Consider the following 15925-nt stretch of genomic DNA (forward strand, 5'->3'; position numbering starts at 1 on the left):
AGAGAAAACTTCGTAACAAACCACTTCATTGGGCTAATCACAACATACTCTGTGAATTATATGCTAATGTTAGTGATTCCAAGGTGGGAGGTCAACGGTGCAGGACGTAATATTGACATACTACAACTACGGCGGACGAACCAACCACAACTCCGCAGCGTCTGTTCGAGAGTCGACGGCTACAAAACCTCTGCTCGCATTAAGTGGGGAGTACTATGGCATGCTCGGAGGCCAAAAGGTAGCAGCCCTACCACCGGGCTAGGCAGTCAAAGAATAATCCTCTATGTACTGCTGAACTTTATAAAGATTCGAGTATTTACAAAGATAATGAATAATAATGGAAATCAGGATCTGGAAAAGGATAAGGTGTGGACATTGGAATGTCAGAACATTGTTCCAAAGTGGTAAATTTGATCAACTTACAGCTGAATGCGCAAGATTAAAAATGGATATTGTGGGCTTAAGCGAGGTTAGATGGAACGAAAGCGGGGAAACTCCTAGCAAAAACGACGGACTGCTTTTGCACTCTGGAATGCCAAACGAGAAGGACCCTCATATAAAAGGAGTTGGAATTTACCTCTCCATAAAAGCAAAAAAAGCCTTATTGACATGGAAACCAGTTTCCGAAAGAATAATCACTGCGAGGCTGGCAGCAAAAGGCAGAAACATTACTATAGTGCAGGTATACGCGCCTACAGAGGACGGCGAATTCGCCCACAAAGAAGCCCTGTATAGCCTGTTAGACAAAACCCTATCAGAGATACCAAACAGAGACATCACTATGCTAATGGGCAACTTCGATATATAGAAGTTGAAATTGGGACAATGCACTGACTGTATCGCCTCCTTATAAAACAACGTCACGTAAGGTGAGCCTTAACTAACTTTAAATAAAAACCGCTTACACCTGGGAAGCGGATTCTAAAACATCAATATTACTGATGAGAAAAATCCAAAAATAAAGAAAAAATCGGTTAAGTTAATAAATCGCGGTCAAAGTTCACATTTTTAGGTTTATTTTATGTTTTTGGGATTTTGCTTGGAAACCGCATGACCTATAGAAATGGGGCCAAAGAAAATGTTGTAGCTGTAAAAATTCTCTAGAGTATTGACCTCTATGATTTCTTCCTAGGTTTTACCATTTTTGAGATGTAGAAGTTCTGGTCACAATTTTAGTTTTTTTTGTTAGGTTTTCACGATTTTTCTACAAGATTGGCTTTTGTATTTTTTCCTAGGTTCTACCAGTTTTGATATATATAAGTTTAAGGTGAGAAATTGCAGCCATGACCTTGTTTTATAAGCAGACGATACAGTCAGTGAATTGTCCCAATTTGAACTGCTATATGTCAAAAATGGTAGAACCTACGAAAATATCGTAAAGGAAAATCTTGTAGAGAATTTTCCCTGCTACAACACTTTCTTTAGTTCCATTTTGATAGGGCTAGCGGTTTCCAAGCAAAATCACAAAAACCTAAAAGAACCCTAAAAATGTGAACTTTAACCGCGATTTATTTAAAAAGCGCTCCGGCGATTTTTTGTTGTTGTTTTTTTCTTCTCATATATAAACACTTTATTTTCAAAATCCGCAAAAACATCGCAGATTTTAAGTGTTTTCAAGAATGAAGCTATAATTGTTGACCATACTATCTGTAATTTGATATTTGAGGTTCCCTGTGGTCACAAAAATTCCCCACCAAAACTGTTCAACACAGGTCCACACTTTGATATAGCCCCATATAAAGTTAACGCCCAATTGCAGACATTTTTGATCCATTTTCTGTTTAATTTAGGCATTTATGGTATCTGGGTCGAAAAACGTTTCCACCTAAAATTGTCATCAGTAAAAGAAACTAATTACACTGTGTATAATTTTTTGAGTCATTATTTATTAACCATATTCTGACAAGGCAGCGGCATAGAAGACCAAAAATAAGAAGACACGTGTCCCGGCGTTTTTCCCTATCACTTCAACTTTCGCGGTTATGGGCCCCTAAATACTAGATGTCAAAACCGCCAAGAATTTGGGTTTACTCGTAAAAGAAAAGTTGTAGCTCTTGTCTTTAAGGATAATAATTGTGAACACATAAAATCCATTTAACCTCACCTTCAAGGTCAAAATCGTCAAGGTCAAATTTCCTTTTTAATTTTTTCTCGGATTTTAGTTACAGATGTCAAACCGATCAAAATTTAATCAAACAATTTACGTTAGATCTTAGTAAACAACTTTCTAGAACATACGAACTCTGTATAAATGGTTCTTAATGGTCAATATAGCAAATCAAATGCGATTTTTATCCTGTTTTCTCGGTCCCTGCTGCATAGATACAATGGACCAAAATAATGTAGCACAGATATCAGCAAACAACTTTCTGGAACATACGAAATGTCGATGACCGGTTCTTAAATGTGGAAATAGCCAAAAACTTTTAAAAATATTAGATTTTTATACTTTTTTCTCCGATACCGGTCCACAGATGCCAATCCGCCCAAAAATTAAGGATACAGTCAACTACAAAAATGTACCTAAGATTTCAATAAACAACTTTCTAGAACATAAAAAGATTCTAGGAACGATTCTTAATTCGGAGAAAAAAGTATAAAAATCGAATATTATCAAAAGTGTTTGGATATTTCCACATTTAAGAACCAGTCATAGACATTTCGTATGTTCCAGAAAGTTGTTTGGCTACAAGAGCTACAACTTTTCTTCTACGAGTAAACCCAAATTCTTGGCGCTTTAGAAGATATGCGCCTGAAAAATGATCCTTTTTGACATCTAGGCCTCAAGTCTTTGGGAGCTCATAACCGCGAAAGTGATAGGGAAAAACGCCGGGACACGTGTCTTCTTATTTTTGGTCTTCTATCCCGCTGCGGTGTCAGAATATGGTTAATAATTTTCGTGTCGCACAGTGTTATTCCAATTTAGTTCAGAATATTTTATGATGTAGGATATAAAAAGTTCGGATTAGCCCAACTTAACAATTTTTTATTTATTAATACTTAATTGGAATAAACATTATTTTAGTCATTAATAGACAAAAGTTCATTAATTTTCCCAACAGGAAATCATTTTTGAGAAAAAAGGTCAAAAAGTCATAACCCTTGGTAACACCCTTTTACTATCCTGAAATTACTTCCTCCACCGAAAGCATTGCAATTCGTTATCCAATTGATTTGAAATTCTTAAAAAAAAATCCAAAATATCTTTATTACGTATTAAAATTATTATTTCTAAAAATATTAATAGTTTATTTTACCTCTTATATTTTTTGTTCTATATAAATAATTATGTGTTATTTTATTTTAATATCATTGCATTTGTTTATAAATTACAAAATGTTTTTTTCTTTTCTTAAATAATATTTTTTATAAATAATATAAAATGGCAAATGAAACAAATTAATATCTACGGCGTTTCGATAATTTCTTAGAGATCTTATACAACTGTTCAATATCATAATCATCTAAACGATCCTCATCATCACGATTGGGTGAGGCATAATCTTCGGCAATGGCTGTACGCCACATTTGGACAATTCGGTCGGCGGCACTTGCAGTGGCCATCATTGGTTTGGGACGCATTTTATTGGTGCTTCGCACCAATCCCGAAGATCTCAGAAGGGGCGCATTACGTGTATTGGCTTTAATGGGTGATGTTTCGATATAATCGTAGTCATCATATGAGGGAGAATCGTCGTAAGATGTTAAACGGGAAGCGGCCGATTTGATTACCAATTGATTGCGACTTGGTACGGAGACACTAAAGGCGGCAGCTTCTTCGGGGCTAACTCCAGCAATTGCTGTGGCCTTGGGAGCGGAAACGGCTAAGCCGTTGCGACCTGAAAGAGCTACGGCATTGGGTTTGGAGGAAGCAACACCACCTTCGCCCACAATGGAAACACCTGTGACATTAAAAATACATATATTAAATTGAGTTTATAAGAGTTTGATTGTTTTTTTTTTGCAATACTCACCCACAGGCTTTGCTTCAGCCACTGAGGCATCCTTTTTCGGTGGTCCCACGGCCACACTATCTTGTACATCTTCATAAGGATCATCAGGTGTAACGGGCAAGAGATCTGCCTCACTAAATTGTTGTTCCGTTACCTCTTCCACCTTTTGCTCCTCAACTTTTTGTTCCTCGACTGGAGCCTCAACGGTCACTGCATCATCGCCATTCTTGTCACTTGTGAAAATTGGAGTTTTCTGAGGCATTGGAACCCCGGCGGAATATGGCTTTAAGAGAACGCTAAAATCCTGTATTTTACCAGTTTGTTGCAGTAAGGCTAAACTTTGAGCAGCCTGGCCCAATTCCAAAAGACTGGCAGCATAAATACGATTATCCTCATCACTAAAGGTACCCTTCTTTTTGGCCATTTCTTGAATGGCCACAAGGCGTGCTGCTGCCAATTGGATTCTATTGAAATCTTCAGCAAAGGTGTTTTTCTCCGGTTCATCGTGGGCTGTTATAGAAATACTGCTTGACAATGCTGCTGTCGGTCCTTGACGGGAAATGGCATTGGTAGTTGCAGAGGCTCCCTGGCCATTTAGAGATATTCTGTGTACCCTTCCATCTTTAATGTGTATCACCTGACCTTTTAAACCTCCATAGTATGGCAAGGCTTCTTCGTTCGGTATACTTCTGTGTCTACATGGGACATGTGTAAAAGTGTGGGTGTATGTGTGGTTGTTTATTGGATACGGACAAGGTGCATAAAAAATTGGGGTGGTTATGAGAAAAGACATTGTGTTAATTTATTAATTGAAATTGCGAAGTCTAACTGCTAGCATTGGCTAAGTAAATTACAGCATTGTGGAAAGTTTCGGCGTAGATCGGAAAGGGAAAAGTCTATACTACAAGGCACTGGTTTTTTACAAATTATATTAAAGAAAGTTTTTACAAGGAAAGGGGAAATTCTATAAATAAATCTATAAAAATATATAAATTGTAATATCTATTATAAATTATGATTGTATATTTTACAGGTATGCAGACACCCCTTAAACGATTTAAGCTAAATTTACTACCCACAGTGAATATAAGTCTAAATGGTTTAAGAATACAGTGAATGTTACAATATTGTATAAAAACTTCTTTTTCAATATTATTTTAATATAAAAGTAGGTCATTCAAATTTGAATATCAATTTTAAATTGAAATCATTATTATTTGTCCAGTACCCGATGTACTGTACAGTACACGTCCAATAACATAGTCATCTAAGCGATCCTCGTTATCACTATTGATTGAGGCATAATCTTCTTCGAAGATATCACTAGGCGTTCATCACGTGTATTTGTTTTTATGGGTAATGTTTGTATATAGTCCTGCGGCTGGATGCTTTTTCTATGAAAATTTGAAGTGAAAAATATTTTCTTTATACAGATTTTTTCATTTGGCGTTTATGTATTTCCCTTATAAAAGTTTTCATTTCATATTGATGTTGTATTTGTTTCGGCTGAAGGTCATTAAAAATCAGTGTTTTTTATTTTAAATTTTGATCTCTTTATTCATCCAATATTTCGATTGTCGTCGACAATCATCTTCAGGGATATTATTTTAGGAGAAAAAACGTCTATCCGAATTTAACGTCAAAGCTAATTTCAAAATTTCATTTCAAATTTTCATAGAACCAGAATTGATCTCCTGGTCATAACATTAGGGAGAATCAATCTAAAGATGCTAAACGGGAGACGGCCCATTTAGTTATCAATTGATTGCAAATTGTTACTGAGACACAATTAACTGCTTTAGCTTTGTGTGCGGATACAGCACACAATCGTTCAGGCATGGACATATTTACTGGTTCCCATATTAGATCACCCATACAGGACCAAGAATAAGGCCAAGATCAGCGATTCTGCACCTTAAATTTCCAGAGTCAGTAGGGAGAAGTTGCAGTCCATGAATTCACAGATATACTGGGAAGGTAGAAGAACGATATAACCGCCTTAAAAGAGGGAACCGGCATTAAAGTCCAGGTCCAACGCATCAGGACTAGTGAAAGAATTTAAAAAAATACTTGCTAAGTTAGGACGTCAAACCACAGTAGTTCATACTTGGATTTCAGGTCATAAGGGACCGGTTGGTAACGAAACATCCGACGAACTATTCAGAGCAGGGTCTCCCACCGCTGTCAGAAGTTTCATTGTAGAGACTGAAGTTTCAGACACTTCGTAAAATATATCTGGGGTTTGATTTAAACCGTAGATTTTAACGGGACCCGGTCATAACTCCCAAATTGATTTTGGGACATCTGTCGGTCATTGAACTAGGACCTTACTCAGAATTTTTGTTGTATTTTATATAAACTGTGAGTTTGCGGGTTAAAGGGTTACATATTTTAAATTTTGGCCGACGGCCGGCATCTAAGTAGAAGCATAGGTTTGATGCTGTACGAAAGAAGCCACTGTCATGGGATTGAAGGCCAGTCGTCTACTTTACCTTATAATATTTAAATATGTAGTTTATAAGGCAAAGCAGATTTTATAGGCCTATCTGTCCAAGGGTTGAAGTCTTAAAGTCCGTTCGTAGACCGGCTATCTTCATCAACTTTTAGCTTGAAAACAAAATTATTTTAATAGACAAAAAGAAAGTATCTGAAAACAATCAAAGGTAATTGAAACTTCAACCAAAACAAAAAGTAACTTCCATTTGGTGTAATCCATCACACGGTGCTTTTGAAGCAACTTTAAATGCAAGGTGCTTACACCTGAGAAGTTTTTGAGGATTCTGAAACTACAAAGTTCATAGATGAGGAAAATTAAAAAACAAAAAAAAAAAAAAATCGCCGGAGCGCTTTTTAAATAAATCGCGATTCAAGTTGACATTTTTAGTGGTTTTTTAGGTTTTCACGATTTTGCTTGGAAATCGCAAGTCCTATCGAAAGGGGGCTAAAGAAATTTTTTTATCAGTAAAAATTCTCTATAAGATTGTCCTTTATGATGGTTTCGTGGGTTTTACCGTGTTTGATATATAGAAGTTCAGGTCACATTTTCAGGTTTTTTTGTTAGGTTTTCACGATTTGCTTAAAACGGTATGTTTTATCGAAATGGGACTAAAGAAAATCTTATAGCTATGAAAATTCTCTATAAGATTGGTCTTCGTAATTTCTTCATAGATTGTACCATTTTTGAGATATATAAGTTTAAATTGGGAAATTGCAGCCATGACCATGTTTTATAAGGAGACAATACAGTCAATGCATTGTCCTAGTTTGAACTTCTATATCTCAATTACGGTAAAACTTACGAAATTATCACAAAGGTCAATCTGATAGGGAATTTTCATAGCTACAATATTTTCTTTAATCCTATTTCGATAGGACATGCGGTTTTCAAGCAAAATCGTGAAAATCTAAAAAACTCCTAAAAATGTCAACATGAATCGCGATTTATTTAAAAAGTGCTCCGGCGATTTTTTTGTTTCTTGATTTTTCTCATCTCTGAACTTTGTAGTTTCAGAATCCGCAAAAACTTCCCAGGTGTAAGTAAGTTTAATGTTAAAGGACAAGTTGACATCTGGCTGACTAGATGGACGAACAGCGACAAAGGGTAATGTACGAGTTTATTCGTGACGCTACGTTTGTACTGGACCGCCCAGACTGTAGCTTAAGCAAAAGGCTGGGATTCTTACTGACGGGTCATGGTTCCCTGAATACTTAAGACGCCTGTCCGGGACATATTCATGTGGATGTGTGATGACTGAGGACCGCACTTTATGAGTGCGGTTTGTATAAGTAGTTTGGCTCGCGATGTGTCTGTTAGAAGAAGGACGATACTTAGTGGAGGTAATCCTGTCACATAGTTAGCTATAGGTGCCCAATGATACTTGATCTACTTTTTAAAGCCGAGTCCTAGTGGCGCACAGTGGTTTTTTTGTCGTCACCGATTATTATTTTTTATACGGGGTTCAATAGTAAACATATTGAAACTAAGGAAACCAAAAAATTAGATCAAAATATTATAAGGTGCGGGTGTGGCGTGATCTTAAAGACGACAATTATTGGAAAATACGTAATTTTTGCAAATTTCTGGAGGGAGAAATTGATATTTCTCGGAAACTATAACAAATATTGTGTTTTTGTTAGGTTAAGTGTTAAGAATCGTAGCGTTTACACGAAGTAAGCTATTTTATTTTTCCTCAGGTACTAAATTTTAATGAAATTCGGAATTAAGTGGACTAGAACTTTTTGGGACCAACATGGGGAACAAAGTTTCGTTTTCGCAGAATGAGCCATATATACTTTTGTACACGTTCCACGTACAGCGTACGTAAAAATACTTTTAATAACATTTCCAATCGTTTCGTATTTTCCATGGGAACAATACAAAACGAAACATAACCCACGCTGGCGGAGTTCGCTATTTAGTTTCGTTTTGTTTACATTCGTGAGTGCGAACAAAACGAAAAGCGAAAAGTACTCAACTCTACAAGAGCAGATAGAAAACTAAATAGCACTAAACACATGTGAATAAATCAAAAACGTTTGGTGGTTGATAAAATATTCACTGTGGTACCCTGCAAGCAAAAACTATCGCGGAAGTGACTTAGGCATGTCGCCCAGGGCGATGAAAACAGTCGCGGCGATACTCGCAGAGGTAACCCTGAAGTGACCTCCGTTGTGAAGAAATGACCACGCCGGCGTGTCGTCTTGGAAGTCACTGCAGCGACACTTCTAGAAGATCATTTCCGCGATAGTTCTAGAAATTAAAAAAAAATATTTTTTTTTCTATTTATTTTTATTTAAATTTTTTATTTTTATTTTTTTATTTATTTTTTATTTTTCTTCTCTTTTTTCTCTTTGCAAAATCCGCCCACATTAATTTTGGCACATTAAAAATGTGATGTTTTGTTGCTTGACTTGCGAAGCGAACCCGGACCTTCAGAGTGCAAAGCGAGTATGATTACCACTGCACCACCGCCTCATATAATCATCAGATAGAAAATGTTCTATATTTGTTAAAATGTGTTGAATCATTAAATAAATGTAAACAATCGCCTTGGAAGTCACTCAGAAGTCACTCCGAAGTGTCGGCATACGCGGTAAAACGTAATCACAATAAGGCTATAGAAATTGTTTGTGTAATTTACCAACGTGTCTTCGGAGTGACCTCTTAGGCGAGGGAGTGCGAAACTCACTTCCAATTGCTGGCAGGGTATGTTGATGTTAGTTTATAGGGTTGTTAAGCAATCACATACGTGTGTCTGCCTGAGTGTACCATTGACCATAACGCACTGCAAACGTTTGCCAAAAATTCTTTCTGTTTCGGTGGTGAATGAAACAACTCGGCAAAGCATAGCCGAAGTACATTTCAGCAATCGTACTGTTTTCATCTTTTTACATTGAAAAGGTTGTGGTTTTGTTTTGGTTGTGAGAATGAAACGATTCGGAGAACCTTAAAAGTTTGTGGCTTTGTGTGATTGGTACTGGAATCGTTTTGTTTGTTTACGTTCATTGGGAATGGGTAACAAAGTGTGTTTTTTCCATAACGTTTAATTGTAGCATATTAATTGTAGCTTTTTTATACAAATGGGCATTTTCGAAATGTATGAGCTTTAATTTATTTATTTTTTAAATTATGAAGAAATTTTAAATTTTTTGAATTTTGTACATTTTATAATTATTTGTTTTTTTATGTTTATTATACCCTACACAACATTGCGGAAAAGGAAAGAGATAGACCCATAATTTCTTTGTGTTTGGTGAAAATCGGTTCAGATTTGGATATAGCTCCCATATATATGTTCGCCCGATTTGAGGAATTTTATGCGCTAAACACGCAAATTTTTTCCAATTTCTATGAAATTTGATGAATGTCACCGAATTCGGACTAGAAGTAACTTTGCTAAATTACAGTCGAAATCGCTTATAACGTCGGTCAAGGGACCGACGGAATTTGTCGCTATAACCGATATGTCGTTATAAGCGATAGGGCTATAAAGAGCCCCAGAGATTTGGGACTTTTGGAAATCGTCGTTATAACCGATATGACGTTATAAACGACGACGTTATAAGCGATTTCGACTGTATATTGAAATCGGTTCAGATTTGGATATAGCTCCCATATATATTCGCCCGATGTGAGGTATTTGGTGCACCAACCTCGCCTTAGTAGATCCAATTTTGATGAAATTTGAAATGTGTAACGGAATTTGCTCTAAGAAAAAGTTTGCCAAATTCTATTTAAATCGGTTCAGATTTGGATATTGCTTCCATATTCATTTATATTCGCCCCATTTGAGTTATTTGGTGCATATTGAAATTGGTTCTGATTTGAATATAGCTCCCATATGTATCTTCGGCCGATTTGAGGTATTTGATACACCAATCTCGCCTATGTAGGTCTAATTTTTATGAAACTTGAAATGTGTAACAAAAAGTTTGCCAAATTGTATTGAAATCGGTTAAGATTTGGATATTGCGTCCATATACAGTTCGCCCGATTTGAGTTACATTTATGTTCGCCCGATTGAGTGCACCAAACGCCCAAATTCTCTCCAATTTCGATGAAATTTGGAAAACTTCATTTGGAAAACTTCACTTCGTACTATGAGTAAATTTGCCGAATTATATTGAAATCGGTTCAGATTTGGATTCTGTCCAATTTCGATGAAATGTGGAAGGTGTCGCCGAATTCGGACTAGACGTAACTTTGCCAAATTAGTTTGAAATGAGTTCAGATTTGGATACAGCATCCATATCGCCCGATTTGATGAAATTTGAAATGTGTAATGGAATTTTCTCCAAGAAAATGTTTGCCTAATTATTTTGAAATCGGTTCAGATTTGGATGTAGCTCCCATATATGCCCGATTTGAGGTATTTGGTGCACCAAACAAAAAAATGGACAGACATTGTAATTTGGAAAATGTTTTATTTGTTTTTGACCTTTTGTAATAGATTGGAACTTATGAAAAACTCAAAAACACTCATATTTTAGTGCAAAATATGAAAAAAGCTCATAAATTGAATTCTTCTGCGACTACAAGACCGACTTCGATCAGTTTTGATGCATCGGAAAACTTATTGTGTTATCTATCAAACAAATCCATCTGCATCCTTTCAAAATTAACAGAGTTTTGAGTAGGAAAAATGATTCTGAACCGTTCGCACTCATTGATATGAGAGAAGTCTCTCTTGTCCCTTTGGGATGTTGTATTATAACCATCACATAAACAAACCAACCAACCATGTCGCTGCCCAAATCGTACGTTCAAATAACTGGTGAACATACGATCTAGTCTCTCACAAAAAGGTCTCCAAAGAATTTACCGCACCATGCTTAGGGCAATCTATTAAAATACGTTTTTATCACTTCATATTTCATTTTTATACCCTCCACCATAATATGGAGGGTATAATTAAATTTGTCATTCTGTGTAACACATGGAAATATTCACCGGAGACCCTAAAATAGTACAAGGGGGCGCAAAAGTAATCCTCCTATCAGAAAATGCTATTTATTTGACCAATAATCGGTCGGTGACTTTGGCATAATGTGAATTTCGTCGCAGACGTTTAGCCGCTCGCCTCAAAGAGACTGGCACAACACGAGATACTGGCAGGCATGTTAGACCCCGGAGTATCCGGCGCTCCAGACTTCTTTTTGTGGGTCTTTTTGAAGTCGCGAGTTTATGTCAACAAACCTCAGACTCTTTCAGCTCTTAAAGACAATATCCGCCAAGAATGTGAGGACCTGTCGCCGGAGATTTTGGCCAAAGTGATGGAAAATGCCGTAAAAAGGGCTCAAATGACAATAAACTGTGGCGGGGGCCATTTAACTGATATCATATTCTCGACTTGATATAAAAAGAAATTAAAAGACCAAATAAAAATAATCCACAAGAAGAATCAAAGTTTTTCATTTTTTTTTAAATTACAGCCAAAAAACATCGGAAGATTACTTTTGCGCCACCTTGTATATATGTTCTTGATCAGAATACAATTCTAAGTCGACATAACCATGTCCATCTGCCCGTCCGTCTGTTGAAATCAAGATACATCTCGCAATTTTTAGGATAGAGCTTTGTAATTTGGTATAAAAGTTTCCATTACTCCTAGGATGTTTGGTATTGCAAATGGGTTATATTGGTCCACGTTTTGATTTAGCCCCCATAGAACGGTACCACCCGATTTGATTTTGAAGGTTTTAACCTTCCATATGAAATGTGTCGGCATACGTCCAAGCCTTAGTATAGCCCTCTTAGAATGGTAATTCCCAATTTCCGGTAATTTGAAGGTTGTGGCTTCAATATTCCACCGAAATCGTTGAAATTTGGTATTTAGTCTTCGTTGGTGGTATAAAACGTTCTCTTCTAAATTTGTCGGTATAGGTCCACGCCTTCATATGGCCACCATAGATCGGTACCTCCCGATTTTCGGTATTTTGAGAATCGTTGGTGGTATAAAACTTTCCTCCAGAAATTTGTCCGTACAGGTCCATGCCTTCATATAGCCCGGTCCATGCCTTCATATATGTAGAGCGGTACCTACCGATTTTCGGTATTTTGAAGTTTGTGGCCACAACATCCCATCGAAATGGCTGAAATTTGGTATTTAGTCTACGTTGAAGGTAAAAACTTTTCCGACTGAAATTCGTCGGTTTAGGTCCATGTTTAGATATAGCCCCCGTGGAACGGTAACTCCCGATTATCGTAATTTTGAAAGTTTTGAAGTCAATATCCCATAAAATTACTGAAATGTGTTATTTAGTCTTCCATGGCGTTATAAAATATTCCACAAGAAAATTATCAGTATAGGCCCACGTCTTCCTATATCCCCATAGAAGTGTACCTCTTGATTCTCGGTATTTTTTTAGGTTTTAAACACATTATCTTACCGAAATATCGGGAATTTGGTATTTAGACTTATTTGAGTCTAAAAACTTTCGGCCAGAATTTTTTTTTTTTGATGTAGCCCCCAAAGAACGGTACCTCCCGAATTTCGGTATTTTAAAGGTTGGCCACATTGTTTTACTGAAATTGCTGGAATTTGATATTTAGTCTTCTTCATAAACGAAAGGAAACCAATTGTTCAGTTTTACTTCAATACAACTCGTGGTGGAGGGTATAACAAGTTCAGCCTGGTCTCTAACCATTCCTGCAATACTCGCCAGGATGAACACAATGACTATATGGTATCCGAGTGAAGTTTTTGTCATTTATAACAACTACACCTTTTTTAGGCTAAACTGTGTGACATGACATGTTTCGCCTTTGGTTTAGGAAGGCTCCTCAGACACATCGATTGTGGGGCGGCTTCGCTATCATCTAACTGTTTTCCTCTTTTTCCTGTTAGTCTTGTCCTCGACATTACATGGGCATAACATAACATTTTAATATCTTCTTTAATAGCAAACCAAAACCTAATAAAAATCTCACTAGTTAAAGAACGTATATACATACATATTTATATCATATATTGCCGGCACACCCCATATATTATTTTAAACATATGCTTACATACATATATACATTAATCCACAACCTTTAATTAATGGGAATTTATACATCGGCAAGTTTTGCAATTCATACTCAATATTTTTTCAGTATTTTTGATGCATTACTGAAAAAGGCTTCGCAAGAAAATGTCGTAAGTTTATGTTTAAGAAACTTTTTAGGAGGAATAAAAAAGTACCCTAACAGCTTATGACAATTTACCTTATATAAAAACTAGATTAGTATTCGTTCATTTCACATTTGGTTGTGGACTTACGACCTTTTTACACTGAAATTAGATTTGTGACATTTTCTTGCCAAATAACCGTTTTCCCAATTTTCATTAAAAGTGGACTTTGCGACCTTTTCTTGCGTGGCAGACGATATTTTTTTCGTTTTATATACTACAACCTTATGTTCAATAGGAAAATACTCTCGGTATGGTATAATGAAATTGTTAAAAAACACTTTTTGCAATAAAATAAATCAAACCAAACGATTTAAGAACACAATGCTTAAATTTATTTGAAATATTAACATTTCGTTGTAATATTGTAATTCGAAATTATCAGTCTGTAATAAATACGTTGTCAAATACTTGTATTGTTTCAATTGATTAAATCCAATTCCAAATCAGCTTGGGCATGAGCTTTGCCACCAACACCAGCTATGGCCACAGATTCGGGATTAAAGTAAACATTTGTTGGAACACCACGTTTGAGAACAGCTCTAGATATGGGTGATGAGATGGCTGTGCCGCCATTACCAACAATGGCTTTAGAATGAGGTTCCAAAATTAGTGATGCCGTTTTCAAGGCTGGCTTTTGTGGTTGGGATTTGTTTTGCTTTTGTCTTTGTTGTGATTTTAGTTGCAATTGCTCCTCTTGTTGTTGGCCCTGAGAGAAATAGGGCAAGAAGTATGTGCCAAATGGTATTTGTGGTATATTTCCCGAGGTGGCAGTGCGGCTAATGGCTTCCACTTTTACTTGAGACTTTTTCGTGGAAGCTGCCTTTGTTTTGGGTTTTTTGTTAACTGGTTTCTTCTTGTTGTTACCGCCAAATTCCATTGTAACAGTAGAATAAACATGACGTCCTGGTACGACCATTATATCCTCAACAACGAACTGAGGATTTATTTCTTTAACAGCTTCCAGCAGAGGTTTGTCATTTAGAAAATCTCCTTTCTTAGCTTTGTTATTTTCAGTGTTGGTTTTTACTTGTAATTTTGGTGGTTTAGCTTGGAGTAGGACCTTGGGACGTTTCGTTGTTGGTTCTGCATTTTTGGCTTTGGGTTTTGTAATGATTGCCGTTTCTTTTGTTTCAATTATGGGATTTTGCAGAAATTGTGGCACAAATTGATTATTGGTTGTATAGGCATAACGTGTTAATGGAGAATCGTAAAAGCCATTATTTAAAACAAAATAAGGCACTTGTGGTTGGATTTGTTGAAATTGGGTTAAGGAGGAACCCACGTTGAACAAATGCTGTCCCTGTGATATTTTGGTACTTTCCACTTTTTCTACATTTTCTTTGGTCTCAACCTTTTTAGCAGTGGTATCCAAATACGCTGGTGTTAATAGATTTAAGCCATGTGAGGAAAAAGCAGTAAAAGGGGAAGCAGCTTGAAAGGGCCATGTTCTAAATGCTGATGATTGCCAACTATGTGGTGTTGAGGAATTTTTTTTTTATTTATTGATTGAAGGGATATGTTGTTGTTGTTGTAATCATGGATGGGGGGAAAGGATGGAAAAGGGGTATTTAAAGCATTAGTTTTTCAATATTTACAGCATTTAGATTTTTTTTTAATTTTTTCTTAATTAATTTTAGTACGCATATTTTTCGGTTGCTGTGATGTAAATTAGTAGTTATATATTTGAAAGAAATTTCAAACTTTGTTGATGTGTTATTTACAATTATTTACAACTAATCCCCATTGGTTTTGTTATGCTTTTCTTATTCAATAAAAGACTTTCGTTGTATTTTTTTAATCTTATTATTATTTTGAAAAATTTAAAATTGTACAATTGCATTTTATTGCTCGTAATAAAATGATGAATATGTTTTTGTGAAAATAATTTATAAGACTTTTAGAGAGCTTAAAAGCTTTACAAAATTTTAAATTTAAGAACATAAAACAGTCTATATATGTATGTATGTATATTTGTAATGATACATTGATGTTGTGTTATTTGTATGTTTGAAAGCCAATAGGGACAGAAAAATACACATGCGTTTTTATAAAGCTTGAAAATAAGCATCATTCTCAACGCTTTTGAAAATAAAATATTTAAAGCCTTTACCTAATTAACTGCGTGTTGCGTGTGCGTTCAAAAATACAAAAACAAAATACATGTATTTCAAATTGACAACAAAAACAAATACATGTATTTTGTTTTTGTTTTTTTGAACGCACACGCAACATGCAGTTAATTAGGTAAAGACTTTAAAAAAATCATTTTTAGTTTTTTTTTCTTTTCTGGAAAGC

At 35.9% G+C, this 15925-nt stretch overlaps 1 protein-coding gene across 1 annotated transcript in view; it reads right to left on the bottom strand.

The window, feature by feature from the left end:
• Positions 1 to 3399: 3399 nt before the first annotated feature.
• The window catches only part of LOC141402951 (uncharacterized), a 79453-nt gene continuing 66927 nt past the window's right edge, over positions 3400 to 15925 (bottom strand). The window contains exons 4-6 of the mRNA XM_073985077.1: positions 14059 to 15007; positions 3975 to 4648; positions 3400 to 3902 (exon numbers count right to left, since the gene is read on the bottom strand). Of these exons, the coding sequence (XP_073841178.1) occupies positions 3400 to 3902; positions 3975 to 4648; positions 14059 to 15007 (2126 nt within the window). The remainder of the gene's footprint in view (positions 3903 to 3974; positions 4649 to 14058; positions 15008 to 15925) is intronic.

This window comes from Musca autumnalis, unplaced genomic scaffold (genome assembly GCF_047663935.1).
Source record: "Musca autumnalis isolate F117 unplaced genomic scaffold, ASM4766393v1 scaffold_4, whole genome shotgun sequence".
Classification (NCBI taxonomy): Eukaryota; Metazoa; Arthropoda; class Insecta; order Diptera; family Muscidae; genus Musca; species Musca autumnalis.